The sequence below is a fragment of the Pomacea canaliculata genome, linkage group LG8 (assembly GCF_003073045.1).
Source record: "Pomacea canaliculata isolate SZHN2017 linkage group LG8, ASM307304v1, whole genome shotgun sequence".
NCBI lineage: Eukaryota > Metazoa > Mollusca > Gastropoda > Architaenioglossa > Ampullariidae > Pomacea > Pomacea canaliculata.
Window position 1 is genome coordinate 6,068,535 of NC_037597.1, and position 15,121 is coordinate 6,083,655.

General features: G+C 36.2%; 1 protein-coding gene across 1 annotated transcript; it reads right to left on the reverse strand.

Annotated features, from left to right (window-relative positions):
• Positions 1 to 343: 343 nt before the first annotated feature.
• LOC112570687 (protein sel-1 homolog 1-like) lies at positions 344 to 14,044 on the reverse strand. Its single transcript, XM_025249252.1, has 19 exons — positions 13,996 to 14,044; positions 13,211 to 13,425; positions 12,593 to 12,664; positions 12,410 to 12,473; positions 11,712 to 11,874; positions 10,545 to 10,598; positions 10,245 to 10,304; positions 9,361 to 9,442; positions 8,891 to 9,045; positions 8,193 to 8,318; positions 7,532 to 7,609; positions 6,090 to 6,152; positions 5,829 to 5,916; positions 4,647 to 4,795; positions 4,144 to 4,309; positions 3,624 to 3,698; positions 2,831 to 3,003; positions 1,667 to 1,795; positions 344 to 1,317 (listed from the first exon to the last, which is right to left on the reverse strand). The coding sequence occupies exons 2-19, from the start codon at positions 13,389 to 13,391 to the stop codon at positions 1,186 to 1,188; spliced, it is 2,010 nt and encodes a 669-aa protein (XP_025105037.1). The 5' UTR covers positions 13,392 to 13,425; positions 13,996 to 14,044; the 3' UTR covers positions 344 to 1,185.
• Between the last annotated feature and the right edge of the window lie 1,077 nt (positions 14,045 to 15,121).

Below are 15,121 nucleotides of genomic sequence, written 5' to 3' on the forward strand. Positions count from 1 at the left end.
TGCATGGAAAAATTACCTACAGACTCGGTTCTCAAACGGTGGGGCACGACGTGCTTACAAGGGGGGTGCGAAGGTGGTAATTTTGTAAAAGTTTCTTATACCAGTATTAGTGAAATTAGCACGAAGGTACCTTTGTTCGTCAGGGGGGCGTAACAAGTAAAAGGTTGAGAACCGCTGACCTACAGGATAACATAAAAGCAAGTGCTTAATGTGGAATGTTTATCTGATGTTTTGTGACAACAGAATGCAATACTTTGAGGCAAGTGGTGTGAAACATGTAATGATGGCGATAAACTACAACCACAGTTTTAGCATATGATATATAAACAATGCACAACACAAATTCTGAACATATCTGACACTTTATTACAATTTTCATTCAATGGGTTTTGCACAATCACAATCATTTCCATATAATATGTTTACTTTTGAAATTCTACAGCATGAAGGACACATACACATCATCCACAGTGTGAGGTAACAACCACGCAGTGTGCATGCACATCCTCTTTCACTCAATGACACACACGTGTACACACACACAGACAGCATATAGGTGTAAAGATTTTTTGCTCATTTTTTTCTGTACTACAAAACAGCAAATGCAAACCGCTTCAAACATCATATATTATTACATTCAGCATAAATGCAGCACCAGTCAGACTGTAACAAACAATTTGTTGTTATCTCTCAGGGGGATTTATCTACATTCCTGGTATTTGGAATTTTTTGTTAATGGCATCAGTCATCACTTTGAAAAAGCCTTTACAGGTGTGCAAGCACTTTAGTATAAACACTGACGTATACACCCAGTGGGCATGTACAAATTATGAATGCTTGATAGTTATAAACCAGTCTCTTTTATGGAGATGAGTTTAAATACTTTGACATCGAAACCAAAACAAATTTTTTATAAACTTATAAGCATTTGTAAATAAACCTCCTAAAAGTGTTTATAGTCACATTAACTAACCACTGTTCAATTGAACAAAGAACCTAACATTTTGTGAATTAAGTTTGAAACTACCTAATGAACTGCCATCCATTTAATGGTGGACCAAACTGAAAATGTAAGAATCTCAACATGCAGATAACAAGTCTTTTCAATCCATACCACACTCTCCAAAATATCCATAAAAGTAACAAAGAAAGGACATTTATTTGAGAAAACTAAGTTAAGACCTACTATCTGTGTCTGCGTAAAACTATTAGAATACCTAAAAGAAGGATCAGTAAGGTAACAATATACAAATCCCAATCAGGTCCAAGAAAGAAACGAGGGTCAATGCTGGTGGCAATAGACTTGTAACCTTCCAGCTTCAAAAAACAAACAAACCAAAAACCAAAAACAGCCACACACATGCACACATGTGCACAAAAGCACACACATACCACACACACACATACACAGACATACAATTTATTAAAACCATATGATCTGTGTCTATTAGGATCTTTATGATTAAAAACATGAACATAGCTGAGATGATGAGCTTAACATTTTAATAAATAATGAAACATGCTAATGAAAAGGTGTTCTAGTAGTCTTAAAAATATTTCTCGCTTTTTTTATAGCTTTCTTTGTACCTGAAGGTATGCATGCAATACTGTGTTCATATATGGATGATTGAAAGAGCTCTCACTCACTCACTCAAATACTGTTTACCTCTTTGTTGAAAACATCCGCCACACCATAGAAAAGCGCCAGTTTGATAAGTGCAAGAACCACAGGGATCTGCGCATCCATGCTTGTTTCTGCTGCCATATCATAGAACCTTTTTGCAAGATGGATATCCTGCAAATATTATCATCAGGATCAATGAAAGATAAATAAATAACAAGCCTGACAGTCACACAGGTGTACTTATACAAAGCAAATTTATGTTGGAATGTATAGATGAGCAAGAAAAGAGTCAGTAAAAAGGGAAGGAAACCAAGTGAAAATATATCACAGGCTAGCAGTGTCAATATACAACCACTTTAATTGCTTCTTGATAAATCTTTCGAAATTTATGCAGATGATATAGATCTGTTAGCAGGCACTAACAAAGAACTGCAAGACCTCACCAACAGACTGACAAACAGTTCAAATGCACATGGAATGGAGACCAGCACTGAAAATAGCAATGTTATGATCAATGGCAGCGACAAAGCATAGATCTATATAACGGGTACAGCTCGAAGAGGTAAGTAGCTTCAAATGTTTGGGAGCCACCCTCTACAAAGATGGCAGCTACAAGCCAGATGTCTGCATCAGGATTGCAACAGCAACAGCAACAGCAGCAATGGCTAGACTAGATAAGGTTCACTACCACGCACAAGCTGTACAAATCCCTAGTAGTACTGACCCTGCTCAACAGATGTGATACCTGGAGTCTGCTCGCTAAACATAAAGGAGAATCCAGGCATTCAAGAACAAGTACCTGAGGAGGCTGCTCAGGATCTCATACAAAGAGCATAGAACCAATGACTTTGCATGCAACAGGATTGCCACACATGTAGGACACCAGGAACCTCTACTTTCAATTCAGGTGATGTAAGATGGTCTTCTTTAGCTATGTGACCCAGCACGACACCTTGTTGAAGACTATCCTTCAAGGCACCTTGAAGCAACAGGTTCACAAATGTCAAAGACTGGACTGGTCATCCTGCACAGGACCTGCTCATTATGACCCCAAATAGGCAAGAGTGGCGAGCCCTGTCAGCTGCCGCATCTATCCATGTGTTTACCCCAATGACTTGACTGAATAGGTGTAAATATCAGAACACACTGTACTTTGTATCACCACAAAATAAGATCATTTCTTGGAAACGAATCAAAGTTTCTAACCTTTTTGAGACCCTGTCCCATCTCATGCATGTAGCCCAGGTTGAACATGGCCTGTGCATTGTGCTGCTGTTCTGAGGCCAGGCGGTAGTGAGTGGCAGCAGTCTCATAGTCCACATCAGTGCCATATCCATAATAATGGTAATCACCCATTTTGAGTCTAGCAGTGGTTGAACCTTTGCACAAAATCAGTCAGGCTTGAAAAGACATAGCACAAGAAATAGCACAAGGAAGAAAGAAATAATGCCACTCAAAAATCAATTCAATTAAAATAACCATGAATTCATTTATGGCAGTTATCAATAAACAAAACATAAACAACAAAATTAAAAAGCAATAACTGTGTGTTTGTATTAGTTTTACATAGCAATGCCATGACACAACAGTCTAAATCAGATGTTTCCTCATCCTCTCAACAACAGGTAAATACACATGAAACAAATATTTTAAAGGTAAAAATATTTTTTAAAAAAGTTTTTTTCTTAAAGTTTCCTTCTCTAATCTCTGTTTATCTTTAAAATTGTCCATGGAATCAGCTACTGACATCACACTATTAAACTGAATCTATCAATCAGCAAATTGACTTTCCTAATTTAAAAGCAAACCTTCACAAGGTTTAAATATATGTCTGAAAGAAAACTACTTTAAAACTGGCATTCCTACTCTTATTGAAGCTAAAGAAAGTACAATCTTGGCCCAACCCTGACATAGTGATACATCCTTTGCACTGCAGACCCCATTGAGGAAAACTCATCAAGAATGTGTTAAGGAGCATGCAGGTGGGGAGATAACCCACCTTGGGAAGCAGCCCTTCCATACATGAGCAAAGCCCGCTGTAATGTCTCATGGCGATCAAACAGATTGGATTCTCCTGTCATCAATAGATGAAAGAAACTGAAAACACCACTGCAACTTTTGAAGAAAATTTAACCACATAATCTTATGAATTACAAACAATCACAATCAAATAATTGCTACTAAGAATGCAAGTCTATAAATAGAATTAAGTACATCAGGCTTTGTATACACAAGCCCTGCTGGCACTAATCATCATGATAGTGCATGAAAATTTGGATGCAGGGGCCCCCCCAATAATCAGCTATTATATGAAACAGCAGTCCAACAAGGGCTTCCTGCATACAAGGACAGGCCATTTTTGTAAATAATAGGATAAGAGTTAGTGAAAAGAGAAGGGTCAAAAAAAAACAAAAACAAAATGCCGAACAGTGAAAGACACATGGAAACCCAAAAGAAACAGGACTGCTTTGGGAACATGATATGAAACACATTTAGTAAAGAAGAAGTCAATAAAAAACCTCTATCAAGAATGTAGGCAACATTGGACTGGGCCACCTCATAACCCAGATCAGCAAGAAATGTGTACTTGATGAGAGCTGCATCCACATGTCCCTCTTTGTATAGACGATGAGCATCCATGATCATCTCAGACCACCGTCCCCTCTCCGCAACATTCTTATAAAGCTGCAAAGAAATTGCGTCTCTGACAATCTCTATCTAGTGCAAGTTACTTCACTAATATATGAACAATTTTTAGTGCAGTCTGGAATCGTCAAATAACAAAAACAGGAATTTCATCTTCATGATTTTCTTTTCCTATTGAAATGGACAATATATTGTATTTAAGCACTGAGAGGATGCTCCTCCATGAATATCATTATGACCTATAAAAATCACACATTTACTATTATTTTAATGAATGAGTCTAATTGTGTCACAAAAGAATATTTCCTGATTTACATTTCTTTCTAAAGAAAAGTATTTTCTATAGCTGATTGGAACAATCAACTTTTGAACTCACTTCTACAGCTGTGTTGCAACTTCTAAGGACACCAGTTCCAGTTGCATGCATCTGTGCCAAGTTGTAGTAGGCTAGAACATGACCTCCCTGAGATGCCAAGTTGAAAAACTTCACTGCCATTTTATAGTCTCGCCGCACACCAAGTCCACCTGAGATGAAGGGTAGCTTAATGGACTATTTATATGTACATATAAGAACATATTAAATGATTTATTAAAGAACATCCTACAATGTTTATAATTCTGACACAGAAAGTAATCGATGATGGATTCCTTCCATGGATTCAAAAGTAATTCTTTTGTTTGTTGTGTCATGCATAAAGTATGTTTTGTATGCATTTACTAGGAAGGTTTTCACCGATGACCAGTATGTTCTGAAGCAGAATCTAAAAAGCAGTAGAACAAGAAGACTGGCTTAGCCTTACATCATGCCAAAAAAAAAAAAGTGAAGAAGTATTAATATTTGTCCTACCCCAATTACAACAATTAATTAAGGCTCTCCACTTGTCGGAAATTTACTAGTTTACAAAAAACATTCTTATCTGGAACTCCTTATTTCAAGTAATATTAACAGATAGAAAAATGCACTTAACATGAAACCATATTTAGTTTAATTTATTCCTTGTCACTTCTCGAAGAACATAGGGCTGCACAAAAACATCTTTAAGCACAAGACATATCCTCCATACTCTCTAATATTCTATGAAAATATTACCAGCTCAGAACTGGTGAGATAATTCAAGAAGTGCAAATCGTCTTAAAAATAATTTGCTAATCAACTTTCAAAATGCCATTAAAGGCGTAAATAAATTTTAGCCAGTCACAATTTTAGTATTTATATAATAAAAATAGAAACTTACTTTCTTCCTCAAAAATTTTAAAAATAAATAAAAACTACCCCAGTAGTGAATTTTATTAAAATCTGTTATGAGCTTACTAAATTTATATTTCTATTGAAACTAAATATACAAAATGTCTGTAGTTCATCAAATAAGGATTCCTTAAATTATAATTAAATCACTATGATACACTTAAGACAAAGGACATATATTTAATATTAAAGTGTGCTACAATATAGAGAGTGGTCTGCATCCCACAGCAATACTCATCCTGTATCTTGACTACTGCTAGCACTCCATTGTCCTGTTGATGAAGAACGCTTGTCAAATTCGTGAGTACTCACTGAAATACATTATGCCTAGCTGCAGCTGTCCTTCCACCCAGCCCTGGTCTGCAGCAAGTGAGAAGTACCGGAAAGCTTTCGTCAGATCCTAGTTAATATGTAGAAACAAGACTTTTAATAAAAAAAAAGATAATTGTAAATGCAGCAATAAAAACACTCATTGGAGTAAGAAAGTGCATTTAAGCAATTAACAGATATAACAAGCTGGATAAATTACAGAATCATCTCATAACCAAGTAGAGAGTGAGGTTAAAAGTATACCTTATCTACACCTCGGCCTTGTAGATACATCATTCCCAGACCAGCCTGCCCAATGGGGTTGTTCTGGTTAAAGGAAAAAAGTGGATATAGTTTTAAAATATCTTGAAATAAAAAAAAAAAAAAGAAAAAAAAAGAGATGGAATATTTTATGCCATGTTACTGTATCTTAATGCTTCCTTTGTCTACTTTTTATATGGCAGTATGTTTTGTTTAAAAACAATCATAGGATCATCAAACTTGAATTTTTCCCATAGGCGTCCATACATACATTTCTCGGAAAAACTAAAACAATAATAAGAAATCTGTAAAGCTCATTTTCCCATGTGGATATGAGTTCAATGCATTGTACACAAAAGACTACAAATAAACTGACAATCAATCAAATAACACAAGCATACATGTCACCATGGCAAACATGAAGTGCATGGATGAGGATGAAGAACTAAGAAGAATAGTACACTTGATTATGAAAGATATTTTTTTACAGAGATGTGTTTTAAAGGATCTGAAGACTTCAAACGTAGCCACAGTTTAAAGAAAAAAGGGTGGAGAATTCCAAACAGTCGGACATGAAAAGGAGAAGGAATATCTGCAAAATTTCTTCCATCTGATGCATGGCTGAGGGAGGGAGGCAACACGGAAGGGGAGACGAAACTCAGCAGTTGACAAAACTTGAAGGCCATACACACCGGCCATGTCAGTGAGGCGGTTTCTGGGGTTACAGCAGAGGTACTACCCAGTAGCATCACAGGGCCAATGGTGCTACTAGCCCAATTGCTGCTGGGTGTTGGACCAAAGGCGATCAAGGAACGGTCAGGGGAGGCGATTCTTCCTCACCCAGAAAGGCTCCAGTTCAATCAACCCTTACAATAAAAACCTCATCTAGGTGAGGTTAATCCAAAAGGTGTCAGTACCAGCATTGATCAACACTACCCTGCTTTACTATATACCAATTTTAACTAGGGAGATTTACATGTCGTGACTCAGGCACATCCTCTTCCTTCAGTACTCCGGGCCTGAGTACATTTTTATCTCATTCCTGCCAAAAGTCTCCTGCTGAACTGGGTTCACCATATACTTTGTGTCACGGTTAACCCTTTCCCCTCTGATGTTCTCATTCATTGTCCCATACATTCTAACTACACTTGAAGTCCATAAGTCGCAAAGGGATTAAAAAATCTTAAAAGCATGGAGGCACAGACTGGTCCGTGACAACAACACAAAAGCAGATGCAAGCGTTTTGGCGCCAAAAACTGACTGGAAACATTAGTTGTGACTGGTCCTGCTAGGTTCAAGGAAGATGAACTCAGAGACAAAACTGATGTGAGATTCAAGACAATGAAGTGTTAATAATATCAAGATTATGGACAGTCTGCCTTGAAGAATGCACTGAAGGTATGATATCAATCACAGATATTAATAATTAGTATCAAAATGCCCACCTTGTCAGCTGCTTTTCTAAAATACTGCAAAGCAGTCATGTTGTTCTGTGGTACATGTGGACTTCCCTCTGAATACATCTAAAGCAAAAAATGATAAACTGAATGTAGTTACAACCTTCAACATGTTCTGTCTTTCTATTGAATCTTTCTGAAAATGTGATAGGACACCTTTCTTGCATTTGAACTTATATTTTTTGCTATAAAGAAATGTTTCCAAACTATGAAGTTTGTATTTTTTAGATGTCCATTCATTTTTAACATGGTAAGTGGATTCACATCAATAGCTCAACAAAATTAATGCATAAGCAAACAATGATCTGAAGCCCATAATTCTAAACACATTTATTCAGAGATTCAGTCAAGGGAAGAATAGTCCAATAAAAAGGTACAGTTATTCAGGAATAATCTCCCTTCTATCAGTTTTTGGTAGCTTTTCTTGGTATTTAAAGAAGTCAACGGTAATAGCATAAAGAAGAGCTGTTATAAAAACACAGCATTCTTGAAGTAAAACCTCTAGGCAAATTCAAAGGTACTAAAACTCTGCAATTATTAAAGCATAAACTCCAAAGAGGTCTAACTGTTCTGATCCTTCAATATGGTCTGAATGCTGCTCATCAAATCGAAGAAGTTAATCATTCAATGGTGGTACGACATTTCTCACCTTGCCCAGATATGCATAAGCATTAGGATTTCCAGACTCTGCAGCAGTCATGAAGTAATGGAGTGCCTGCTCATGGTTAACAGCCACGCCTCTTCCTCCTTGATAGTACAGCTGCCCCAGAACTATCTGTGAACCAAATCAGATATGAGATAAAATTGTCGACGAATAATGTGTCAGAGGTGAAATCTGAACCGGTACACTGCAATCCTGTCTTGGTGACAACAGTTTTACCCTTACACCACCGAATTGCTAAAGTAAATAATAAGTGATAGTTAAATGTGAGTCATTTTTGTGATAGCATGCACAGATCCATTCAGGCTGAGAAATTCCATTTCAGACTCAACAATTACAATGGGTTAAAACACCAACACAGATTAAAATTCAGCACAGTATTTTTTAGGTGATGATATTCTGATGATTTATCTACCTAAGGAATGTACCAGTTTTAAGATGTAGATAAAATAAATACCATTACTTACAACTAATTCTAATGATTTAAGTTGTGAACTTGCTTGTTGGCAATGTCACAACCCAGGGTTTGTCAAAATCACAGTGCAGATGAGAAGCATTTATTTTAATAATTATGAAATGCTTTATTAAAAAATGCACTTCAAAAACTTTTAAATATACACTAAGCACATTTAAGAAAAATCACAGGCAGGTACTATGCATTTTTAAAAAGTGTAATGCAGGCTCACCTGAGCTTGTGTGTCCCCCTTGTCAGCTAGGAAGTGGTAGTACTGTAGCAGATCTTCATCTAGAAGAGGACTGTTGGTACCCTGACTCTCAGCCTCATCCTGCAGCCTGATCCTTTGCACAGCAACACCTCCTGATACTGACACACCATCGGCCACTGCAAACCACAGTGATGTTTGTATTAATGTAAAGGAGACTTTATGGAATTGTCTTTCACTACACCTTTCTCAGTGCATGCCAATTATATATTTCATAGAAACAAATCTGTGAAGCTTACACACACAGCCTGAACTATACCATCTAAATAAATAATTTTATATTGTCACTAGCTCTTAGAGTGAACAACTTCTGTATTGAAATGCTTTTTATCTTTCCCCACTCCCTATTCTAAAACAAAAATCATAAAAATAACAAACGTTTGATGTAAGCATTGGCATCATAGAATTTTGCAAAAGGAAGAATGAAAACTGACCTGTTTTGCTAACTTTTCTGTAGTAGGTAAGAGCTGATTCACATTTCATCTCTACACCAACCCCTGCATAGTAACGGTAGCCCTGCAAACCGCATGAAGTACAAGTCCTGATGTAAAGTGCTATATTCAATTCTCATTTAAAAAAAAAAAGCAACCTTATTAAGTAAATATGTTTTTGAAGTTCAAGAATTCAAGAAAAATTTTAACAACTAACCTAGAATTAAGACAATATATTAGATGTCTAGAACAATTTTCGATTATTTATTGTAGAAATACAACTAAAGTGATTGCACATGGTTCCCAGTCACTTAATCCCCAGACACTTCATCCCCGACACTTCATCCCCTAGACTTAATCCCCAGACACTTATCCCGCACAATCCCTAAACAAACTAACTAAAAATTATGAAGTCAGCGCGAAAAATTTAATTGAAATTCAAATCAAATCATGCTTTTAACTTCAACATCATTTGAACATCGACAACATAGTTAAAGTTCATATAAGCTATAAATTTAATGTTCTTCAACAATATGATATGAAAATTTTCTTGAGTTGGGATGAATGTCGGGATGAAGTGTCTGGGATTAAAATCGGGATGAATGTTGGGATGAAGTGTCGGGGATGAAGTGTCTGGGGATTAAGTGACTGGACACCATTGCACATAATAATGAACAAACAAATGTAAGCAAAAATCACCAATGTTTACAAGAAAACAGCCCCATGCAAGCTGGATTGGTGGCTCAGTTTGAGTAGGACTTTGATCCCTCAGACAAAATGTCTTCTACTGTGATCAATGCCATATAATTTGAACAGTGATTATTTCTCAGCAATAAATGGCTAAAAATGATGCAGTCTAAAGATTGACAAGAAAATGTGGGACTTACCAAAGCCATCTGTGCCAGAGGATCTCCACCAAGAGCTCCAAAGGTTAAATATACTAAAGCCTGAAGACATGAACAACACCCAGACACAAATGATAAAAAGGAATATAGTAAGTAACTTAATACTACATCGAATAAATATATAAATCCAAATCAATGGTCTCTGAAGACAATCAAGCGGATCAAAATCCTCTGCAATTTCAATGGAATTAGTATAAATTAATGTCTTCATAAAATCTGGATTTAAAAAAAATATAAATGATACTACACCATTAAAGAATTATGCAATTAGATGTGACTTACTTTAGCCTGACTTGAATTGAAATGGATACCAGAGCTGTACATGTAAGCCAAGCCCTGTTGATATAGCAGATCGTTAATCACTTGCAATATCACTCAAAAGTAACTAAGAACTTTCAAAGCAAAATTATAATATAATGATAATGTGAAATCAGGCTGCCCTTCAAGTTTAAATACATGTCAGAAGAACAAGATTCCCCCTGTCTGAAACCTCTAATCACATTAGATACAAAAGATCATCACTTTTTAAAAGTTAGCCAGATGCATCCTCCAGTCCCATAAAAAATACAACAGTGACTGATACAATTTTTAAAAACATCAATACTTTTGCTTCATAACCTTCAAATCATGACCCGAAATAAAACAACAAAAATGTAATTTTTCTTGTAAATTCTTTCTTTGATACCAGACAACCTGACTATTAGGAGCTTTGGGTACAAACTGCTCAAGCCAAGTGAATTACTGTCCATGTCGTGTTAACAGTCCTGGCCACCATACCTATGTGCATCTGCCCTTGACTGCTATATAAAGCTCTATAAAAAGAACTCAGCCATCTTTTCATCAACTCTCCATCCCCTCCCCCAGTGCAGAGGTGGGAAAGACTGGGAGGGCACTTGTATTTTAATATCTGGAAAGTATCCTAGAAAGAATTTATAAGACAAATTTTATTTCTTCATTAACTGTAGCAGACAACCTGACCATCATGGGAATAAATATCAGAAGGTATACTAAGCAGAAACCATACTTGCACTCATTCACGATTCATCAGACCATGACCATTTGAGGGTTCACAAGATGAAGACAATTTTTTTTGTCAAATGAAGTAGGTGCACAAATCTTTTGTCTCTGAATTGCAATTCTGACACACTTGCTGCTATGACTAGGCCTAGTAGGAGGGCAGTCTTGTTTGTTGTCCACATAAAGGGAGGATGGGTGAGGGATTTGAAGTTCAGTCAGTTAAGAACTTAGACCAAATTCCATGGGAACAAGACACAGGCCTCAATCTGGATTAAGTCAGGTCATTTGATTAAATTAATGAAGAAATACCACCTCAAAGTTGACCACAAGAAAATCACATATACAGCGAGTACATAATTACATAATTTTTAAATTGCCCATTGGGACTAATAAAGTTGGTTGTTATTGTTATTATTGTTATTAATTACATACCATTTGAGCCCTGGGTGAACCTATGGCTGCCAGTTCCTCAAGTAATTCACGGGCCCGGGAGACATTGTGAGGCAAATGATCTCCAAAAAGGTGTGCAAAAGCAACATACTCTTTCGCTTTTGTGTGGTTTAGCTTAGCTGCCTGGTCAAAGAGCAGCAGAGCCCTGCATTATGCAGAATATTTTAGTAGCATAAAACAAAATCTGTAATCTGCCACCAAAATTTGACCTTTTTCCTCATTAAAATAAAACTTCCTCTTGTACCATAGTTGAGATTTAACATTGCTTGTATACCCTTTCTACTCACATATGTAACCACATATGATTTTAGATAAGTTAAAAAGCACCCCAAAATCCTGTCACAAAAATAAGGGAAATGGTCATAACCAATACTTGCGAATGACAAATATTAAAAGCAACTAAAAAAAGCATGAGATTCTCTCTGCTTTCAAAATTATCTTCTATTTCTTATCTAGCCTTTTGCTTTACTCAGATATTCTTACTTCTTTAAATACTATACTTATTTGCATTAATTATGTCTTTCATCCCTTCCCCCTCCATATTCATTATCAGGCTTTGTCATCTTTCTGTTCCTGAAGCGATTTCTAAATATGTAAGGAATACCTACAAATTCGTTCCCTCTTCAAGGAATGCATTCTTTCTCTTTCTCTCTCACACACACAAAAGAAAAGTTACTTACTCATCAAATTTCTTGACAAAAGTAGCATTAATTAAGGCCTCTCCTTGAACAAATAATTCTTCAGCTGAAAAGTAATGAATAAAAAGAAACAATGATGTCATTGTTTTGCTTTGCAAAATTGGCAACAATGTTAGTAGCAATATTTAAGCTTTAGTAGTTTCCTCTAGCAACGACTTTGGATACCTTTCTTTTGTTCCGGTGTCAGTTCAGGAATCTGGCTTTCTTCTTGTGGGACTGTTTGTCTATCTGAAACATCTGAAATGCAGATGAGAGTAATGAGATAGCAAGTGAAATAAGTACATTTATCTGTAAAAAAGCTGTTTACACAACTCTGTCCCTTGAGATTTTATATCATGTCAAGTGCGATCCTTGGGCCAGAAAAGGTTGGGCACCACCTGTATATGCACATGCAAGCATAGAATCTTTCATTTCTTCTCTGCTTAAAAATAATGATGACAAACACTCTGATCTTAACTTGGATTTGATAATTTTGTTACTACTTAAATTACTTGGTAAAATGATTACACAGATATTCAGTAGCATATCTATTCCTTTAAGCCAGTTTAAGTTCATTTGTTTTAAATGTGATTTGCTCAACTTGTCCTGGAGAATTGCAAAATGTAAGAAATGTGCACTTCTTGATAAAAGAAAATGGTTTTCTCAGAGAATTGGTTCTGGCAAATTATTTTAAAAGATTTTTGCTTTATTGTTAGGATACTTCAGTTTGAACAAAAGCCAATAAAGGTGAAATTGGATTTTTTTAATGACTAATGCCAGGAAGATTTAAAGAAAATGCCTCACCATTTTCAATTTCTTTTTGACTTTCCACTGTTTTCTTTCTTTTACTTTCTTCTGCTTCATTTACACTAGATTCTTGAGTTGTATCAGTCTGCGGAGGTTGTGAAGTGTCCTGTGCCCATGCTTTTGGCAAATACATGTGACACAGAAGCACAAGAACTACAAGAGCTATTTGCCATTTCATGACCGCAAACTTGTTTCCAATATTGCTCCTAATTCTGCAAACAAATAGTACAGAAATGAAGATTTGTCAAAGGCGATTATTTACACAATGCACTCATAACATCAGGAAATAAATATCGCATCAATTCTAATGACGCCAATAATAAATACTGAAATATTCTTCCAGATGCTTTCAAACACGCAGAAAAGCCTAGGCTGTTTGAAGCCTATAAATAATTACTACTGCCACAATCACTGATATTCCATAAACTGGAGAAATGTTTATAATAGAATAACAGACCAGTGAAATAAAACGACTCACAAAACTACTGGTTGTGTGAAATGCTCCAGTTTACTGTAATGCATTGCGATTTGTAAATTCCGCTAAAGCCTTGACGTATAATTGAACAACGTCTATGATTTCGAATACTTAGATCAATTATCACAGTAACAACACTCGATACTATCGTTGCTAGGGCAGTTATGAAAATCTACGCTCTCGCACTGCAAAATTCATTATAACAAATTTGCCCGTGGAGTATATTCACGCCTGACTGAGTAACATACGCAATAATTAAAAAATGTATCTAGATTAATACGTAGTAGCATCAGTTATCGCCACGTACATGAAATACTTGACGCCATCTTGAAGCAGACGTGAATTGGCGTTAGATGATTGGCTAGCGAAAGCGATATTTTTGAGAACAAGTTTATTTCAAAGATATTTACAAATTGAGATTCAAGCGACCGTCACTGTGAGGAAATGAAAACTATTAGAGCCTTCAATTAAATTAAAAAAATATTTATTTCCCAGTCGCAGAGTTTACATGATTGTTTGCAGTTTGAAGCATATGGATACTGGACTGTGCCGGAGGGTAAATTGACAAGTTGATACAGTCTATCATTTCTGGTTTAACCACAATAATACACTGTATTATGTTCTGTATAGCGTCTATGGTTTAAGTGTGATGAGCTGCAACCCATTTAATACTGTTTAAAGTTAACATGATTTGTTGGTGGTGACTCATTCAAAAAAGTTATCGTAGGAAATCAGTTTTTTTGTGTCAACAGTTTTCCTGTAACATTGTTTTAATGCCATATGGTTTCTGACGTCAGCAATAAGGATTTCAGAGAAAAGAACTTCCCATATGTAAACTTTGACTGACGCAAGAGAAGGTTCAGAAGACTTATACGTGTTAGTATATGTCGTGCGCTGGTCAAGTTATATAAACGCAGCTGATATTTTGTTTGTAAAGGTTTGGGTGTTATGGTAAAGTCTCACAACCTTAGTCCATATGGAAGTGGTCAGAGGAAGTATTCAGCCATTTATCCGAGCGATCCCGGAAATACAGTTGGTATGCATCGTTGCTTCATGCATTATGATCAGCTTAGTAATTGCTGGTCATTATATTTATTTATAAGCACATGCACATTTTATAAATGGATCCTAAAGTAGTATAAAGGTTTTTGTAACTATTTTTTTCCGACAACTAGAGTGTCGATCATAGGCTCATCCCGGCAGACACGTACCAAGATTGGCGTTGGCTTGGCTAGGTTTGTTGTTATTGTCCCGTTTTTGCTATTTCTTTCGTCGATCAAGGAGAAGCAGCTATAGAGATTTTGCCACATCACCGTTTTCTCGATAAATCTCAAAGACCACACTAAAATTGGTTTCCATTCCACGATGTCTTAGCACTCGACTTTAAAGCAAATAAGGCAAGCCATCCCAGACAGCCAACGGTCTTTCTGTTG